General features: G+C 35.3%; 1 protein-coding gene across 1 annotated transcript; it reads right to left on the reverse strand.

Moving 5' to 3' along the window:
* Window positions 1-281: 281 nt before the first annotated feature.
* On the reverse strand, window positions 282-5520 carry LOC103331061 (disease resistance-like protein DSC1). Its single transcript, XM_008233676.3, has 7 exons — window positions 5253-5520; window positions 4499-5126; window positions 2953-4048; window positions 2496-2798; window positions 1325-2407; window positions 1160-1249; window positions 282-1058 (listed from the first exon to the last, which is right to left on the reverse strand). The coding sequence occupies exons 2-7, from the start codon at window positions 4993-4995 to the stop codon at window positions 534-536; spliced, it is 3594 nt and encodes a 1197-aa protein (XP_008231898.3). The 5' UTR covers window positions 4996-5126; window positions 5253-5520; the 3' UTR covers window positions 282-533.
* Window positions 5521-13205: the final 7685 nt, after the last annotated feature.

The following is a 13205-nucleotide window of genomic DNA, read 5'->3' on the forward strand; positions in this document are numbered from 1 at the left end:
AAATATAATTAAGAATAAATCACTCTAATAGATTAACTCGATCAATTACTACTATATTAATTTAAGCGATATTATCTACTTGCAATTAATCACATCATAAAACCCCTTATTTTTCTGGTTGGTCGAGCTTGGTTTGATTCTGTCATGCGGTGTGGTCATCGAATAGCTTTGTTTTTTTTTCTTTTGATGTATTGTCCTTTTTGTTGGCTTAGCTCCTTGGAGCTCTTAAGTTGCATTGTAACTGGTTCCCTGGTTCATTTGTTATTTGGATTACCCCCAAAGAATCAAATATTAATCATTCTGTAGGCGAGTAAAAATATATACATTTATCAGCAATTTTGCATATCAAAAGGCAAGGTTCTCATCTGTGAATTTCACCTTAGCCTCATTCTGTATTGTACCAGCACTGATACTAGGGCATCCCCAGGCTTGACAAACCCAAAAGCATCCTCAGCTACAGCCACAGCACTAACACTCGCTTAGAGCTGAGGAAGTAGTTCATCTTCTTGTTCCAAGTTCGAGCAGAAAATTTCTCAGCATGACATCACATTCTCAGCATCTTTGGCGTACAACAACCATAACCCACACTTCTTCACCTGAACTTTGTAATCCTTAAGGGGAAACCCGTTTAAATCCATCAGGAAGAAATCAATAGAAGCCTCAGTGACATTGTAAAAACCAGTGCCACTGGAGTATTTTGCTGCAGCTACAAGCATGGACGCAGTATACCATGCAAACACATAATCTGAATTGAAATTGTTCCGTCCAGAGCTGCTTATATCCTTATATAGACGATGCAAATGACACCTGATTTCATGGCCTTCACCGTTACTGGATTTGAAATTGGCTCTACATGCAAACTTCAAACCCGCCCGTTTAACATAATAGTTGTTGAATTCAACGACAAGGGATAGAGCTAAACCCAAGAAATCTGTACGAAACCAATTTGGAGGAAGGGTGATATTTATTGAAGATCCCTCGTTTTGATAGCTGAACCAATTTGGAATTTCATTTCCTGGACAAACAATGCTAACTGAAGGACTTGCAGGACCATAACCCTGTACCGTGGATGGAAGTTGTGCTTATTGAAGGCTTAATGAGAGAGAGAGAGAGAGAGAGAGAGAGAGAGGGAGACAGAGAGACAGAGACAGAGACATACATAATATGCATCGTCTGTAGGGTTTAATGATGCAGTTGCCATTTGCATAATTCTAAGCTGTGCTTCACCCATCATATTCCTCCAAGCATTCTGATGCAATATTAGAAAACATAAGTTAATTCCTTGCCAAGTTGTAGAAAAAAAAATGATCAAATGCATCCAAACCTTCAGTGACGTGCAGCCATGTGCTTCAAGATGACGCAGCACAGGGAGCTCAGGTAAAGATGGAAGTCCCTTGCAATTTGTTAACCACAGGTAACGCAGCTGAGAAGCTTGTTTGATGCTTGCAGGTAAGCTCTGAATCATGGTTCCACTTAGATTTAAAGATCTTAATGAAATTAAACAAACAAGGGGATCCGGGACTTGTAATATATTGCAGTAACCGAGGTCTAGTTCTTCCAAAGAGCACAAACCGATCGAGAACGGAGGCAGGCTTTTAAGTTTCAGACAGCCATAAAAACTGAGAGTTTTAAGACAGTTTAGATGGTAGATGCTGTCTGGGACAAACTCAAGGTCCTTGCACCGGCATAGATTTAATGTTTGAAGCCCAATCAGATTTTCGATCTCCAAGGGTAGCTCTTTAACTGCTGTTTTAGATAAATTAAGAAGTTCCAGATGTTCAGTAGGCTCCAAGATGTCGGGGAAGCATTCAAAGTTAGAGCAACCATTGAGATCAAGGCTCTTAAGAGATTTCAGCTTAAAAATGCTGGTTGGCAGACTCACAAGCCTTTTGCAATCATTCAGGTAAATTGTAGTGAGACCAAAGAGACACTCGATTGATGAGGGCACCACTTCTATTGCTGTCCAAGTCAAATCTAATACACTTATATTCCTGGGAAGTTCTGAAATCTTACCGAGAGATGAGCAGCCCCCTAGACGAAAACCAAAGCATTTTAGCTTGCAACTGCTGCTGGGAAGATTCTTAAGGTATTTACAGCGTTGAATATTCAAGAAAGAAATTTTTTTGTTAGACCAAACTGATGAAGGCAATTCCTCAATTGCAGTGCTTTCTAAATTCAATAATTCAATATTGCCTGGCATCTCCTGGAGATATTTGAGATTTGAGCAGCAACCCAGGTCAAGAAAAGTAAGATTGCCAAGATACTGGAAACATGAAGGAATTCGAACCAAACTTGTACAGCCATAAAGATTTATATGCTCCATTTTTCGACTCTGAGAAAGATCTGGAAGTTCTGTCAGATGTTTGCAGAAACTAAGATCAATCAATTTTAAGTTCCCGAGATAAATCTGTAACAAATTAAAGAGAAATTGCAAGAATTAGTAACTTGGTCTAAATAACTACATTTTATACAAGAAGTACAATAAGCATATATACCAAGTCTTCTTCCCAAAGTTGCTTAACCAGGCTGCGGGGCATTTTGAGCTCAACAAGATTTTCTGGAGAAAATTTTGATGGCAAAGATTTCAAAGGGTATCCATCCCAGTAAAGATACCTAAGAGATTCAGGAAGAGTCTGAAGACCTTGAGAAAGGTATAATTTGCAGTACTTCTGGCCATAGCTAGAATCATAAATTTCTAGCAATCTTAGATTGTACATCTTTTTGAAGGCTGCACGACTCAAGTGTAGCTCTCTAATGTTAGACGTGTTAAAGGATATGGCTTGAACCATTGCAGTTGCCTGACAATAAAAGAGCAACTATAAATGAGAATGATAATACAATACACAACAAAATTTACTCAAACTATATCTGTAGACATAAATTTCCTACCTTTCCATAGAAATTTTCATGATAAGAATTTTTTTAGAGAAAGCGAATGCATTTGGATCTTACTGTATTGTTTTTGAGTACATGACAGACATCCTCAGCAATGAACAACCTATCACGCTTTCCGGGCTCAATACATTGTTCGCGAACAATTTCCCAACCGATTTCTTGTACCAAATCATGCATCTCTAGGCAGTAACTTGTTGAAATTGATATTAGAGATGTATCAATGAGAACTCCAATTCCCACCACAAAGAAACCACGAATGTCTAACATTCTTTTCACAAAATCCACATTCATTCCTTTATAAAAACATGCTATATCAAGGAATATCTCCTTCTCATTTTTTTCTAATCCATCATAACTTAGTCTCAACACATTCTGAATTTTTTTGCTGGGAAAGTTTTTCAATTTTTTCAATTCATTTTCCCATTCTTCTTTGCTCTTGCAGTGAAGGAATGAGGAACCAAAAATATTAAGAGCTAACGGAATGCCTTCAGCATAATCTACCACCATTTTTGACAACTCTGCATAATCGGTTCTAGGAGAGTTATTTTTTAAGGCATGCAAATGAAAGAGCTGAAGAGCTTCATCACAATTTAATCCTTTAACCTTGTATATCTTATCATCATCAACCTTCTTCTTAAGCAGGCGCCTATTTCTAGTTGTTATAATGATTCTACTTCCGGGGCCAAACCCAACATGATCTCCAGCTAGAAGTTCTAATTGGCTCATGTCGTTCACATCATCAAGAACAATGAGGACCTTTGTACGGCAAAGCCTCTCCCCAACAAAAGTTGATCCTATTGATGGAGTGTCGATTGTAAGATTTTCGTCCTCTAATAACACATGAAGAAGTTTATTTCGCAAGTGATTTAATCCATGCTTTTCTGATTCCTCTCTAACATTTGCAAGAAAACAAGAAGCCTTGAATTTAGAAGAGAGTCGATTATATACAGCACCAGCAAGGGTGGTCTTGCCAATACCACCAATGCCCCAAATGCCTACAAAGCAAACCTCTGGTGAATCAATGCATAAGGATGATTCAATTTGCTCAATTTGGCTTTCAATTGCAACCAGGCCCTTTAAATCACTTGAGGATTTTCGATTCAGTTTGGTCAAAATATCTTCAACAACAGTCTCAACTAAATATGCCTCCGTCCTGGTATATTTGATTCAATATGGACAATTAATAGATAGTAAGTATGCATCAATTAATGTAATTCTCATAATTGAAACATCACACCTAGAAAGTAATACAAATACAGACTCTTACCTCGCTTAGCTTGAATTATCCAAAGTAAATGCTCGTTTGGAAGTGATTCGGAAGAGTCCAACAATCACTTTTATGGAGAATCACTTCTCCAAATAATCACTTTAAATGATTTTAAGTGATTTTATGGAGAAGCACAGGATAAGTGCTTTTTCTCAGAATCACTTAAAATCACTAAAAGTGATTTTCTGGAGAAGTACTCGGGAGGTGCTTCTTCCAAGAAGTGATTCTGGCCTATCCAGAACCAGAATCACTCCCAAACGAAACATAAGGACATGAATAACCAATCATCTCATCTCATGAATCAAATAGGCACAAATTAGAGGAGGAGCTTGTTACCTAGTTTTGTTTGAATTATCAAACCCAGATAGATTGGCTGCTTTCTCCAAAGCATATCTCCACATGAGCACCTTGTCCACACTGTCCTTCCAACGTTGTTCATGTTTAGCAAATGCATCTGCATAACTCCCCAGCTGTTTTCGTACATGAGATGAATCAATGTCGTAAAAAATGGGTACAACAAACTGTCCATCTCTCTCTCTGCATCCTAGTATATGCACAAGTTCATCCAAACACCAAGTAGAAGAAGCATAGTTTTTCGAGAAAATGATTACTGAAAGCTTCGATTTGTGGATTGCTTCGACAAGGGAGGGTGCAATTTCATCTCCTCTCTCAAGTTTATCGTCTATGTAGGTTTTGATTTTCTTCCCACATAAAGCAGCATGAAGATGGCTGGTAATAGTGTAGCGTGTATCTGCACCTCTGAAACTAAGAAACACATCATACTTGTCTTGAGGATGGAGGATAGGAGGAGGAAGAGCAGAAGAAGCAGCCATGATCAAGTTGGAGCTTAAGAATCAGGGGGATCGAAGGAAGAGAAGTAGAAAGAGTTGCAGCTGGAGAGATTGTTCAAGCGAGTGTGGAGTTTCAGAGACTAAAGATAAGCTAGCTAGCTTTGTTGACTTGACTGGGATTGTGTGGTATGATTGTTCAAGTAAAACAAAATTACAAAATTCATCCAACCACTTCAGAAAAATGGAAAATGGAGAAGATAAGAAATTACCCAACAAAAGATTCAAGCATTCACACTCACCCATATCCGCGACATGCAATGGGGCCCTTCTTTACGCGTTACAAAGTTTTGCTTTTCTATTTGCAAAGAACTTCACTTCCACTTGCTTCAGACTCATCATCACGTTGTCTTTTAGTTTTAGCATCTTCGTCCAACATCATCAAATCAAGTTTTTCAGCATCTGTGGCATTCAACACTTTTCCGCATTCAATTTGGGGAACTGATGCCTGACTCCTGACTCCTGACCTTCATAGCTTTAAGAAATGAGAAAATCAATGGGACAACCCAAGAGGCTAGGTGAGTAAGAATTCATTGTTCTCTCCTCTAATTTGTACAATATATATACAGAGCAAAAAGCAAGGAATTGTGAAATATTTAAAACATTATAAAATGTTTTTGATTAATACAAATTGAAATTATTAATTAAATAAGGATAATATGGTAAATTCACACATTTTTATGTTTTTAAAAAAATTAAAAGGAAAATCAGATAATGGTTTCTATTCTTTTTTAAAAATAGTATAGCCACGCGGCTCTACTCGGTTTTTTTCTTTTTTTAAAAATAATATAGCCGCACGGCTATACTCGGTTTTTTAAAAATTTCCTTCTAAGAAATTGTATTGCCGTGCTGCTATGCTTAGTTTTTTAAAATTTTTCTGAAAGAGATAGTATAGCCGTACGGCTATACTCGCTCACTCTCTTGCGGGTTAGTTGATGGGTTACTTATTCCAGGGCTACTACTCCGTTATACCCTTTTTTCTTGGTTTTTCTATTTTTTTTTTTAAGAAATAGTACAGCAGCGTGGTTTTAAAGAAATATCAGTTTTTCTAATGTTTTTACAAATAAAATAATATAGCCACGCGGCAACACACTGTTTTGTTTTTTTTATAAAGAAATATCGGTTTTTCTAATTTGTTTTAAAGAAATAGCACAACAGTCTAGTTGAAGGGGGTTACTTATTCCAAGGCTACTACTCCTTTATACCTTTTTTTCTTGGTTTTTCTATTTTTTTTAAATAAATAGTACAGCAGCGTGGTTTTAAAGAAATATCGGTTTTTCTAATTTTTTACAAACGAAATAATATAGCTGCGACACGCTGTTTTTTTTATTTAAGAAATATTGGTTTTTCTAATTTGTTTTAAAGAAATAGCACAGACGCGAGGCTATACTCGGATTTTCTAATATTTTTCAAAGAAATAGTATAGGCGTGCTTTGTATACGTCTTAAAAACTCGGTAAAATTCACAATTTTGAAAAAGCAAACATTCAAATCTCGTATTGAACATGTACGTGCGTATTTTTTCATGTTTAATACACATATTTCTTTACAACATTTTCAATAATACTTAATAAATTCATGTATTATACACATAATTTTCACATATTATTGAAATTGTATCTACATATAAAGCAAAAGACAGAGAATTGTGAGATGTTCAAAATATCATAAAATGCCCTTAGTTAATGCAAACATTAAAATTAAAATTATTAATTAAATGAAGATAATATGGTAATTCACACTTTTCCATATTAAAAAATTAAAATTAAAAGAAAATCAGATAATGAATCCTATTTTTATGTAACATAACTACCCATTATCTTTTTTAATTCTAAAATAATTTTAATTTTTTTAAAAAAGCCTCTCGCAGGCGCGGAAGCACGTGCGTAGAGGCTAGTATAATTGAAACCTAAGACCAAATGCAACTGTAACTCAAGCCCATTATTACCAAATTTATCAAAACTTGGAGTAGTTTAGTACAAGAGTATCATTAAGGGATATAACTCATCCATGTGTTATAATATAGGTGGATATTTATTGATAAGCTCCATTTGGTTCACGAATGGATTTGACGGGAAATCACTTCCTATGTCATTTCTTAAGGGATGGGAAATGGAAGATTCTTTTCTCATGTTTGGTATTGGTGGGAAAGTAACTGAGAGATATCATTTTATTTTATTTTCCATGTTTGTTTTGAGTAGGAATGGAAAACAAAGTTTGTATAATTTTCCAATTATAACCATATTAAATCAAATTAATAAAAAAAGATTGCATTTAATGATATATTGTAATTCTAAATTTTAAATGGGGACAAAATGGTCATGAAAAATGTGCATTTTATGTTGGCTTATTTTCCAAAACTTTTTCATGAGGAGGGAAAACAAAACCCAAGAGGGGAGGAGGACTTCACTTCCCCCCTACTTTCTCATGTGTCAGGCAACCATATATCATGCCTAGACTTACCAAACATAAAAAATCAATTGATTTCTCATCTCCAAGCCTCCTTTCCCAAGAACCAAACGGGGAAGGAATTTTTTTGCAGAAATACCACCCCGACTATAAACAGTGTATGCAATTACCAGCCAATAATTTTTTAGGAAAATTAGGAATTAGACATAATTAACTTTAGTAATTTGGATTTGAGACATTAGGTATTTTGGTTTGGGTTTTAATACTCATAAAAGAATATGTATTTTGGATTAGGCCAAAGAGGAGGCTCAGATTCGTTGGCCCACCTTCTATTAATCACTGAAAAGACAATTATACGCTTTTTATTAAAATATTTATTGGTCTCCCTTTTTTATCAGATTAGATCTATCTCTCTCTCTCTCTCCGCAGCAACGACGACCACACCTTCACTTGCAGCTGGGATGGAATTCTCAAGCTGCTCATCCCTTCGGCCTTCACCAGTAACTCCAAGGTCTTCTAAATAAAAATGTTGACCGTAGAAAAACTTTGAGCCCAAGTAAAATAGAACAGCTTCAACTACGAAAACTCATTTTCCTTATAGGATTGAGAAAGATTTACCCCTTTTCCTTATAGGATTGAGAAAGATTTAGGCTATAAATAATAGTCGGGCACCTTTTATTTTCTACCTTGAGTGAGTGAGCAAGCCAGTAGGAAATCAACTAGGTTTTGCTTCTGGGCAAACGTCAATTTCCATATTTGACGAAAGCTCTTGAGTTTCCAGTAACAAAGAGAGAGTTTTGTTGGGTCTGTGTTGTTTTCTTGAGATAGTTTGAATAGAGAATTATTGGTTCCTTAAGCCGCTCGGTGAAGGAAGTTTTGGGGTTGTATGGAAGGCTTTGCACAAGGTGACTGGTGAGATTGTTGCAATTAAGCAACTGAAGAATGAGGTATCGAGGTTGACTTCATGGGAGGAGTTTCTCCAAATGGCGGAAGTTGAGTCTCTGTCTCAGTTGAAGAACCACCCGAATATTGTCAATTTGAAACAAGCTTTCATGGAAGTTGATGGCACGGCTTCCCTTGTCTTTGAATTCATGGAGGGCAACGTATCTCAATTTATGCTTGCAGCATTATATTTCTTTATTTTTCAGTAGGTGAAATTTTATACAGGTTATACATTGCAGTTTTGGAAACTACATTGCAGTTTTGGTAATTATAATTGGATTTTTGCTCTTTCCTTGGCCTTCAACCTCACCAATTTGAAGAGTAAAGGCTACCCAGATGAGGAATTAGGTGGGCAAGAGAAGAGTAGAACTACCCAAGAGAAAGGGAACTCAAAATTGGACTTTTAGAAACTGGAAACTGCATTGCAGTATTGGAAACTGCATTGCAGTTTTTATTTAATTACAATTTGATTTTTGTTCTTTCCTTCGCCTTCAACCTTACCAATTTGAAGAGTAAAGGCTACCCAGATGAGGAATTGGGTGGGCAAGAGAAGAGTAGAACTACCCAAGAGAAAGGGAACTCAAAATTGGACTTTTAGAAACTGGAAACTGCATTGCAGTTTTTATTTAATTACAATTTGATTTTTGTTCTTTCCTTCGCCTTCAACCTCACCAATTTGAAGAGCAAAGGCTACCCTGATGAGGAATTGGGTGGGCAAGAGAAGAGTAGAACTACGCAAGAGAAAGGGAACTCAAAATTGGACTTTTAGAAACTGGAAACTGCATTGCAGTATTGGAAACATTGCATTATTGGAAACTGTATTGCAGTTTTTATTTAATTACAATTTGATTTTTGTTCTTTCCTTCGCCTTCAACCTTACCAATTTGAAGAGTAAAGGCTACCCATATGAGGAATTGGGTGGGCAAGAGAAGAGTAGAACTACCAGAAACTGAGATGCATAAAACCAAAACCAAAACCAGCGAGATGAAAACTGCAGAAAACCAAAACCAGCGAGATGCAGAAAACCAAAACCAGAAACGAGATGAAGAATCGGCTTCGATCGTTGGTGGTCTTCGATGATGGTCGCGCGAATGGGTTGGTGGTCTTCGATGATCGTTGGTGGTCTAGAGGTTTCTGGAGGTGAAGTTGAAGAGGTTTCTGGAGGTGAAGTTGAAAGGTCGCGTGAATGGGTTGTGATTCAATTTTGGTTTCGGTTGATGTCGTTTTGGTTCAGTTTTGGTTTGATGTCGTTTTTCAGATTTGGTTTAAAACTAAATACTGAAAATGGCATATGTTGTAATTTTCATATTTTGTAATGGTATTTTTGTTACATTTTGGTTTTTGGCCTTTTGCTAATTAGACTAAATTGTATTTCTTTCTACTAAATTAGTAAACTATATTATGGTTTAAAACTAAAGCTCCCTAATTTTTTTTCTTCACAATTTGCCACGTAAACTTTCGAGAAAGGTGTCAAACGGCCTAACACGGCCCGTTTAGAGTTGGCTCATTTAATAAACAAGTTGTGCTGGACTCGTCTATTTATGAAATCATCGCCCCGAGTCCACAACCCTAGCCCATATGGGATCTAGTTGTGTTCATGTCAGGCCACTAGACAGGCTGATATGGGCCCACGCCAAATTTGACTTATGTATTGCTATTTTATTTGTAATGTAGAGTGCTGCTATTTCCACCCACATGTCTTATTTCTTCACCTACCTTATCTTTCCACCCACTATGTAAATTTTGAAAAACATAATCCTATCTTTTCACCCATCATTAGTCCTAAAATACCCTTTATTAATTCAATTAAGTTCATGAGGCTCTTCCCCAATCTCACGGTGGCTTCTCTCCATAGCCAGCACACCCACCCGACAACCACCTAACCCCTTCCCTAATTTGAAATCAAATCATTCATGGGCACCTATTTTTGAATTAAGATTCTATCACTACTATAAAAAAAAACCTAAAAACTTGGGCTAAAAGCATGAATTCCATTCGTGCTCTTCATGTTAAATAACAGGATTTCGTGTTCTATAAAGCTGACCACGCTGCAGCCACTTTAAGGTTGTCAATGCTCTTTATAGGAGTTTTCATTGATTATAGAGCACAACAGCTCTTTGAGAGAGAGAAGGGAGGAGGTAGATGAGAGAGCTAGGAAGCAGAGAGTGAGGAAACCCAAGCCAAAATCAACATGCAATACAAAATTAATCAATAAACCAAAGAAAATAAAAGAGCAAGGAGTGAGAGTGACAACAAGTAAAAAGAAAAGAAAATTGTAAACAAAGAGAGTTTTAAGCACGGTTTAAAGTTTTTCATGCCTTGTTGAGGGGTTAATAGAACTAAGGGTGTTTTCGAAAAAGGCCAAGCAAGAGAAATATTTTAAAAGAAGCCAAAATATTTTGTACTTGGACAATAATGCCCTTATTTATTTTTGGATTACCTAAGGAATCCTTTTTCTGCTTTTCAAATGATGCCAAGGGATTGTTGCTTGATGCTTGCAGTATGGAGCTAAAAACTTGCTTTGATAGTTTTTAGATTGATGTTGCATATGCTACTATGTTGCTGGGATGATCTCTTCACATGAAAATGTAGTTGATGATGCTTGGCTTCACATGGTCTTCTTGTGTTTGTTGCTATGGCTTTATCATGCTTCCATCATGTTGTCTACATTATGTAGCTCTTCTTCTCCTAAGCTATTCCAGTACGAGTTATCATTGTCTTTTGTTTCAATTTGTTCTGCTATCTGGCTACAAATTTCATCAAAAACTTTTGCTCATTTCGTGCTTATCTTGAATTCATATGTGTCATCTGGTCTCCTGAATATAGTCTTTGAATAAACCTTAATAAAGTTAGATTGGTGAAGGAGGTTCAGACGATCATTAGTAAATAATTGTTGCTCAGCTATTATTGCTCCTCTATGTTTTTGAATGTCCTACTTGGTAGGGATCCATGTCTTTGTTGATTCTGCCGAACTAAGCAATTCATTATAAGAAATACTAATACTATGTTGTGCTCTGTCTAGGTAAATACTATCCTTAAACCATTCTGGGAGTATGCTTGTGAAATCTAATTTTACGCTCTTCCATAGAGGAATATAAAAACTTACGACTTCTTTCGATTTTGAGGAAAATGAATATAAATGATCACTATTTTCAATATAAAGTTGACCTAAATAACCATACTCTACTAAAAATGCTGGAATAACTGTGATAATTTTTTGTTTATGCTCTAAATGCAATTCTCTATATTCAACCATGTTAATACTAGCTAAGTAAATAGTATAATGAGAACAACTTTTGATAATAATTTTTATACCAGGATATGAATTATTTTTTAAATTAAAAAGAAAAGCTTGAATGTATAACTAAAGGTATGTATTTTGCTCATACTCTAATCTAAGCATATAACTCTTAACATCTTCTGGTAAAAATCTATATCTTTCTCTAGCTAGAGTTTGAAGAAAATATGGATTTTTAGTTTTTTGCTCAAAACAAAATTCTCTATTATGCTCAAGTAAGTTGGGCTTAATAGCCCCTTTTTCTTGTAGATTTTGACATCTTAAATTAATAGTTCTAAAATTTCTTACTATTGTATCATACTCTTTCTTTTGCTCTTCATGTTTTTCCTGCAAAAGAGAAAGTTATTGTTTTGCTCTTTTATAATCATAATTATATGCTAAAAACTCTTGCTCAAGGGCTTTAGTAAGTTTTTCATGCCTTCTTCTCATGCTTTCATTGTTAGTTCTAATGTTCCAAAAGTTGTCTACAAGAACTTTTTGTTTATCTCCTAATGATGCTTGAGTACGATATTTTAAAGCAGGATTTCTAACTTCTTGTACTGGCATTCCATTATTAAAAAAAAGTATTCATTACTGGTCTTGCTTGACTACTTATGCTTAATGGATTACCACCTTGTGATGGTGTATCACTATTTTTGCTGCTAGAGGAGGATACTCCAAAATATGGCATACCTGTTAATGAATAATACGGGATAAGATATCTGCTAAAGTATTATCCATACCTTTAATATGCTCAAATATAGGTCTAAATCCATTTCCTGTAATAGAATCAATAAAATTGACCAATCTTCGGGCTGCTTGTTTATTAGTAGTAATTTTATTATAATGTGAAACAATATTCTGACAATATGTCCTAATAGTAAATATCTCATTATGTAAAAACAATGAAAATGCTTCAAGGGAGTTAATGACCCTTAATATTTCTAAGTCAGTAGCTAGAAGTCTAGCATGTATATCACTAAATTTTCCTAATGCATATCTATAAACTTTTTCTTTAGATTTTTGTTCTTCCTTATGTTTCTTCTAGTATAAAATTCATGCCATCCTATTGATGATGTGTCTGTCTCAACTATCCTGTATATTCTTGAGGCCATCCTAAATTAACATATTTAAATTCCTCATGCTTTTTTTTGTTCTTCAAACATACACATATATTCATCTAATTCACTCTCGGAATTACTAGAGTAATCTGATTCTGAGTCTAATGCATTAACACTATAAATACTTTCATTATCGCTTAAATTATCATCAAGACTATAAATTGATTCTAAGTCTTCATCATCTTCTAATTAAAATTGCTCAATTAATTGTATTTTTTCTCTGGGTTGCTTTCCTAATTTGGGACACTTAGGTCTAATATGTCATACTTCACCACAAAGATAACATGTACATGTACTTTTATTAAGTACTTTATATTTTCTAATCCATGGTTTGTTCTTTTCCTAAATTGTTTAGGGATATATTTTCTTCTTCTAAAAATTTTTGAAGGTTGAATTCTAAATTTTTTATATTGTTATTTATAAGGTCTATATTTTTTTTTTATAACT

This window comes from Prunus mume, linkage group LG5, assembly GCF_029339155.1.
Source record: "Prunus mume cultivar Tortuosa linkage group LG5, ASM2933915v1, whole genome shotgun sequence".
In the NCBI taxonomy this organism is placed as follows: Eukaryota; Viridiplantae; Streptophyta; class Magnoliopsida; order Rosales; family Rosaceae; genus Prunus; species Prunus mume.